The sequence below is a fragment of the Protobothrops mucrosquamatus genome, unplaced genomic scaffold, assembly GCF_001527695.2.
Source record: "Protobothrops mucrosquamatus isolate PMUCROS unplaced genomic scaffold, P.Mucros_1.0 scaffold_68, whole genome shotgun sequence".
Taxonomy (NCBI): Eukaryota; Metazoa; Chordata; class Lepidosauria; order Squamata; family Viperidae; genus Protobothrops; species Protobothrops mucrosquamatus.
Genome location: NW_015386144.1, coordinates 214191 through 222078, shown reverse-complemented (window position 1 = coordinate 222078; position 7888 = coordinate 214191). Strand labels below are relative to the sequence as shown.

General features: G+C 34.7%; 2 protein-coding genes across 2 annotated transcripts in view; both read right to left on the bottom strand.

The window, feature by feature from the left end:
* The window catches only part of IMPG2 (interphotoreceptor matrix proteoglycan 2), a 31762-nt gene extending 30843 nt beyond the window's left edge, over positions 1-919 (bottom strand). Inside the window, 1 exon segment of the mRNA XM_029283583.1 lies at positions 841-919. Within this exon segment, the coding sequence (XP_029139416.1) occupies positions 841-919 (79 nt within the window).
* A 3642-nt stretch (positions 920-4561) lies between these two features.
* Positions 4562-7888, bottom strand: part of SENP7 (SUMO specific peptidase 7) — a 40276-nt gene continuing 36949 nt past the window's right edge. Inside the window, exons 23-24 of the mRNA XM_029283604.1 lie at positions 6466-6616; positions 4562-5783 (exon numbers count right to left, since the gene is read on the bottom strand). Coding sequence (XP_029139437.1) covers positions 5646-5783; positions 6466-6616 — 289 coding nt within the window. The 3' untranslated portion in view covers positions 4562-5645. The remainder of the gene's footprint in view (positions 5784-6465; positions 6617-7888) is intronic.

Below are 7888 nucleotides of genomic sequence, written 5' to 3'. Positions count from 1 at the left end.
GTGTTCTGCATACATCTTACAGAATTTTCCTATCAGATCAGAGAGCTTGCTGTGACTCATTTCTTAAACATTTTCTATTTGTAACAGCCTAACTTGGACAAACAGCATAAAACTTTCAAGCACCATTTATGCATCTAATATGAATGGGCTAATATAAATCCCTTGATGATGGCTACGTTTTAAAGATGGAGATGAGATTAGCTCCTGCTTTATATTTTTTAATATGGAAACTAATCAGACTTAGTTCACATATTTTTCCATTTCTATACTGTAAAAATTAACAAGGAGAAAAATGATAAACAGCTGAACAATTCACTCACTATATGAATAATAAAGTATTAGCAATGTTTAAAAATGTTATTTGAAATGAAATATATATATAAAACCATTACAAGAAGGCTTACAACATGATATTCTTGCCACTGGCTTGAGGACAAATATGAACAATATTAAGAGAATAGTTATTTTCTGAGAAAAGCTACTACTGAGTCTACTCTGTAAATATAAAACAGACATATGCTTAGTATTTATTCTGATGATATACATATTTCAATAAAAGCAAGCCTTAGGTAATGCTTATTCTTATGTTAAGGATAGGGACATTGTAGCCTACAATTAATTTTTCCTGTCAGGTTCAAGAATTGCAGATAATCATTGGATTCCAGTACAGAAAGATTGATTCTAGCTCCATATAAACATAAGCTATTCCCTCTCATTCTAATTAAATGAATTTTCATTAATTACAAAAGCAAGGAATAACTGTTTAACTAGTAAAATGGTTTATAAATGAATATTAAAGCACATACACAGAGACACAAATTATTAGGTATATTTTCTTACCTGCAAATGTTGGAAAATCCCTTTTAGCCAAAACAAATATGCATATTCCTAAATATATTTTCCAAGGAAAGTCACACATATTTATCTTTTATTCTATTTTATATTTAAAGTGAAAAGGGAAATAATCAAATCCCTTTTCCACTGGACCAGCAATCCTGAATGTATTAAGCATCCAATAAGATTCTCTTCCAGGAAAAGCACTGGTGTCGTATATTATTCCTTCTGATCATTAAAAAAGAAAAAGAAATTACTATAGTTTCTTTAACAAAAGCCCAACAAAATATCTAAGATTATTTTCTCTAAAATAAATTATTTCATTTTTCATTTTGGGAGTTACAGAAGTGCTAATGGAGAAGCTTCTTGATATTAGTCGTTACAGTGCAGACAAGTTGTTTTTTTTTTTAAATTAAGCTGGTCAGCTGAGCCAGCTTTACTGGAGCTTATCATGCCCTTAACTGGCATTCCATACAAGGACAGTACCATTCACACTTAACAAAATAAAATTTTAATCAACTTCTTGGGGGAAAAGTAGTATTTAAGCAATAACTTATGTTAACATAAGATAAGTTGTAGACATGTCTAAGAGATTTTCATCCTTGGGTGATTTTGCTGTAACTCTGGATGGTAACAACACATGCATGATTTAATTTATCACTATTATTCTCCAAGCAAAGCAGGGAAATATTTAGGAAATTGACCAAGAAGAATGTTGTTGAATAATATTGTAGTTATTTATAGTTTTAGTTTTTATAATGCTATTGCTAGCCCCTTTACAAAGGAAATAAACAAAAAACTATGGGCTTTTATATATATACACAATGACATATACATGAAAATAATAATTTTAAAATTGACATACCTGAAAGACCAGTTCACATTGACCTTGATCCCAAAACATTGATCCCCAAAAGCTAAATTTTCAGACCTAGTTAATATCTGGATATGAGTCAATAAGGTAATCCTAGGATTTCTGACTAGAACTGGGAACTGAAAAATATTTCCCCAAAGACGCCAATCCCTTCTGTATTCTTGCAAAGAAAAAGACATGGAAGTGTTCATATAATACATACAGTTGGTTCCAAAGCTTTACTCTTTACTTACCCAAAGATGTGTTTTGCATAACTGGAATAAAGTATCATAAATGATACATAACATGTGACTTGCATTTTCCTGCTTATTATGTTTTAATCTGGTTTTAATAGATTATTTTATTTATTTATTTATTGTGGTTGTTTTAACTATGTGAGCTGCCCAAAGTCATGAATCTGAGATGGACTGGTATACAATCAAATCAATCAATAAACATGGCACAATAACAGTACTGGACAAGTAGTGGTTAAAGGCTAAATAGATCTAAATATCTACTGTAACTTTATTCTGGGATACATTATATCATTGTCTGACAAGGGGTCACCAAGGGCTGACCATCATACCATCATCTACAGGAAACTGTCTCAATCTTTCTGGTAGACCTCACCGACAGGGTAGGCAAGCTTCTCCTTGCATGGTCTTCTATATGGCTTTTTTGGTGGCCTCAAACACTGCTCCGTTTATAGCTCCAGGACCTCTTTCTAGGTTTTACCTGCTAAATTATTTCTGGCCTTCCAAGACAAGTCCATTGCTGAACTTCTTCAAAGTATTCCTGAGATCTTTTCCATCAGAACACACTTGGGTCTCTTCCAGATCTATATATTTGCTCCGGTCCTTCTCATTGGAGCTATTCAGCTCAAAAAGCCTTTTCATGAGAAATATGTGTCCTTCTGCATCTTAAAATTGTAAGCGCCACTCCCACAACTTTCATACACACTCACATAAACACTTACATACACATATGGACATATACATATCTATACCTATCTATCTACCTATCTTTCTACAGCTACCTATATACATATACATATGTACACACAAACACACAGTACATACCAATATTATAAATTCCTACTTTTATCTGCATATTTCCAACAGTATACACAGATGGAGTCATACAAATATGGTGGGGACAGAAAGGACTTGAAGGCATTTCTCTTCTATCAAGGCAGACTTTCCTTCCACAATGAGCCATGAAAGTGGAGTTTGTTACTGCCGTGTACTGAAAACCACTGGATAGCAGACTAACAAAGAGCAGGCTGTTTTGTGCACAGAATTTGAGAGTACTGACCACAAAGCAGCTTAAACCATAGTTTGTGTAAGCTAATCATCAGCTTACAACCTTTAGAAAGCTGGAATGTTTGAGGAATACAAAAAATGCCAAACACAATTAAATCAAGATGTTCAAGACTGACTATTTGGACAGCTACTGCCAGTGAGTGTAGATAACAGAACTATATAAATCTTTCAAATGGCCTGGTGCTCCCCTTTGCCCTAATTCAGTTCCATAAAAGGTGAAGAGATGGAAGAATCAGGTTCTACAGTCAATTATATATACTTCTGCCTAGATCCATTAAAATGAAAATGTGTGTTGAAGTAGTTTAATTATCATGGGCACAATGCAACCCCCACCACAAGTGAAAGAGTTTTTTTCTTCTCTCCTGGTTGACACACAAAGAAATTGGATGGAATAAAAAGGCTGTGAGCTCTACATCTATGTCATTTGTGCATTGTGCAAACAATCTATGACTTAAAAAACATAAAGCAATTGATTGATTTAGGTCTACTTGTCTTTGATGAGATGAATTAGATTTATCTCAGTGTGTTTTACACTGTGGAGGTGGCAAGTTTTACTTTGTAAAGCAGTGATTCTCAACCTTTTTAATGCTGTGACCCCCAACCGGTCGTAAGTCGAGGAGTAAACCAGTCGTAAGTCGAGGAGTAAACCGGTCGTAAGTTGAGGACTAAACCGGTCGTAAGTCGAGGACTACCCAGCTGGTCGTAAGTCGAGGACTTTCCCTGCCCGGGAGCGCTGCACATGCGTGGTTCCGCCCCCTGCGCTGGCCGAGGCGTAGCTGGCAAGCGGCAGAGACGGAGCAGGCCGACCACCAGCTGGCCCAGCCCAAGGGAGGTAAGGCACCCGTCAGAAAAGGGGGAAAAAAATGGCGGACAGCCTTGCTTGGCGACCCCCGTGAAATGGTCGATCGACCCCAAATGGGGTCGCGACCCATAGGTTGAGAACCGCTGTTGTAAAGCAAAATAATAATAAAAATACTTTTCTTTAATGAAGCACTGTATTGCCTTAAAACATTAGGGAAAGATTGGGAATACTGCTCAAAGAGAGTGTACTTTCTTTTTCACATGACTGTATCATTTTTCCTACACAGAGATGACTGATATGCAAAAGGAAAGTATATATCTAGGTAAACATTATATATATATATATATATATATATATATATATATATATATATATATATATATATATATATATATATATATATATATATATATATATATATATATATATATATATATATATATATATATATATATATATATATATTGATATGATTACAATCACAAAAACTATGTAATTAAAATATATAAGCTACAACTACCCAAATAAATAGCATTTGTTTCTTCTCTGTGCAATATATATTTCACGTAAGAAAAAATTCATTTGAATTGAATATTTAAAATAATTCTTGATTACAAGGCTTCCAGCATCTGCCAAAGAAACGCACTGATCTGTTGCAAACAACTGTTAAGCCAAAACTTATTTCAACAGAGTAATCGTGAAACTTTTATTAAAGAAAAAGAACTCATCAAAAACCGTAATAAAATAATAATTTATTCAATAGTAAAATTCCTTCTTTAACATTTAACAGCTCCCTTATTCCTTAGGGTTCTTTAGTCCAGTAAAAAATCTTCTATTAACAGCTTCAATCTCAAATGTAAATACTTGAGGGAATCATAGATATTCAATTTTTCAATATGCATTTTCAAAACAATACAGTATCTCTTTTGATTAAGAAAAGTTTGTTTTATGTCACTTTTAAAAATTATACCTGTAGTTTATTTGGAGATAGAATTTAATGGGGCTTCCGCCTAACTGTTAGTCTAGGATTTCAGTCAAAGTGCCTATTAAACACATTTCTACTGATTCCAACCCCAAAATAAATAATTGAAATATTAATAAAATTCCCACCAGGGTGATACATTGCCAGATATAAGCTCCAGCTGTACCCAGTACAGTGAAAACTTGTGTTAAGTGTCTTATCAAATACATAGTATTCATATACAATTTCTGAGCAACAGAAACAGATCAGGTTTTGAATCTGGGCTATGTAACCAAGTTAACATGGAAAACAAATGACACTTCTATTTTATAATAACTTTGAAGCATAATTTTACATTGTGTTCCGGCATTTTAAAAATACAGTGTAGAAAGTAATTGTTCGTATGAATAAGAAAACCCAAAATATAGCCAAAATCCAATGGATCAATAACATATCTATTATATTCAAAATCAGCTATAGATATATTTTCACTGTCCTGTTTACGTATTGAAATGCTATTTTCAAAAATATTAAATATAACTTTTAAAATGTATCCATTTTGTAAAGACTTACTTTCTATCTTTTGAAATAAAATTATTTGCATTTCTTACGATTAAAGTATTCTTCCATCTTTGCTGTTTGTAATTTTGTTTCTATTTTTCCCATTAAAACAAAATTAGGCAACATTTACTTTAAATTACATAATTATAAGTTATAAGCTTTCATTTTCTGCAAATACAGTTCAAATGTAACCCTTAAAATAAATACAGAAATGCATCTCTTTACAAAAGTAAAAGAACAAACAGTGCAGATTAGATTTCTCATACTTCTGGATCTATGCTTTTCATTTTCAAGACCCAGAAGAAAAATCTGCTAGCTTTTGCTGCCACTCTGCTGTTGAAAGTGTAGTTGCAAGATCAAGTCTCTAATCTGTTCTCGCTTTCTTCTCACTAGGTGAGGCGGGAACCATTGCTCCAAGTGTACCGGAAGCTCAAAGTTAACAATAGGATTCTGATGATTTAAAGAAAAAGGATTCTATGTAATATTTTTTTTAAAGTATTGTTTATCTTGTTAGAAATGTTCTTTGTTACTAGTGTTAATAAAATAAATATATAATTCACATAATAACATCCTATCAATGAGCTGTATCCAAAAAACATAAGCACAAGTTTAAACATGTATTATATTCAGGCTAGAAATCAGGAAACAGGCACAATGCCAACTGGGGCAGTCATTTTCTCTCAACCCTAGGAAGGCAATAATGGCAAACCACATCTGAAAATGTACCAAGAAAATTGCAGGAGTCAAAAGGCACTGAAATAACTAACTAATGAACTAACTAACTAAGCTAGCTAAATAAATAAATACTGGATCAGCCTTGGAAGATCAGATGATCATATAATATGTTGTATCCATATTGATAAACCCCAGAGCTATTTGCTTGCTAAAAGCCTTTTCATGAAATGTAAGATCTGAAAGAGTATTTACTACCCCAACTTGGGCACTCTCAATACATGTGGGAATCATTTCCCCAAATTTCCCAGCCAGTCTAGTTGTTATTGGGAGTTCTAGGAACTGAAATCCACACAAACGGATGGGGGCGTGACTGAGGAAGGCTGATGTAGAATATTTCTAGTCATCAGTCAGGGCACTGGAAACAATCTCAGAGTTTAAAATTTTGTTGTACTTGTACCTGAAAAAAAGTTTCCACATACTGCAATAAGTATATTCCACAATCACTGTTATTATTTTGTTTGGGGACTCTTGGACAAAAATCTATCATTGTCGATTTGCTGAACTCACGACAAGTTTTGCGTTTAGCTTCCCATTCTGCTTCTAGATATCTGAAATTGAAAAAGAGAAGTATATTAAGATGAGTTCAAACTATGTTACCTGCTTTCCAATGCGATAACTTGAAAAATTAATTGCTGTTTATCTCAATAACCTACCATTGATTTACATGGTTTGAATTCAAATCCACCCTCTGTGGATATATGAAAACTAATAATTACTATTAAAGTGACGACTGTACACTTGGTATAGTATTATGTGAAGAGAAAATTTTCTATACTTCTCCCCTCAAATATTTCAGCTACTTTTGACTTGATTTGTATACAGCATAGATCAGTGGTGGCAAACCTATGGCACGCATGCCAGAGGTGGCACTCGGAGCCCTCTCTGTGGGCACGTGAGCCATTGCCCCAGCCCTGCCTCCCCCCGCAACCCGCTCACCAGCAGCCTGCCTGGAAGAAAGTCTCCTCCAGGTGCGGCCCACACGGAGCAGCGCAGCCAAGCACATGGCAGCCGGGAAGCAGGGGCAAGACTCCGCCCTTGTGCCCCATCACATGCAGATGATGCTATGGGGTTCAGGTGGAGAGCATGGCCGCCATGGCACTGCAAAGCTGCCTGGGCGATCTGTGGTGAGTGGCCCTGCGGGGGGGGGGGCGGAGTGGCGGCAGAGCGGGGGTGGGTCAGGGGGGTTTTTGGGCACTCGTCTCTAAAAGGTTCGCCATCACTGGCATAGATGTATACAGTAAGGCCTCTGACAGAGAAAACTGATGTGTATGAAGAAGATAAAGTATGTTTCTAGCAAGATGAGAAGTAACTGGGGTTCAGCTGAATCCCAATTTTTTATCTTTGTCAAGCTAAGTCCAAGAATGATGTGGAACAATTCAACCACAGTTCAGTTCTTTATTTGCTTACACGTAGCAAAAGAATCTTGGCAGACTAAACCCTTACTTACTACTTCCAGTCTACAAATATACCTGGGAAATTCTATGGAGTGCACAGATATACTATTCTAATTTACTGCTCTAGATAAATGTACATATATTTTTTGTTTAAAAAATTGTCTCATGTCTTGAACTTCTTAGATTCTATGCTTTACATACCTCAAAAACGAATAACATGCATTCATATATGTGTGGATACAACTATATGTCTATTTAGCTTTTTTATTTTTATTTTATGTTACATTTCATTCATATTATTAAATATAGATGTTTACAGATTTAGCAAAATAAATACATAGGATGTGAGGGAAATCTGGCAGTGGCACTGATAACATAACTCAAATAAATTTATTGAAATTTTAAACTGTATAGAAACCAAAAAAA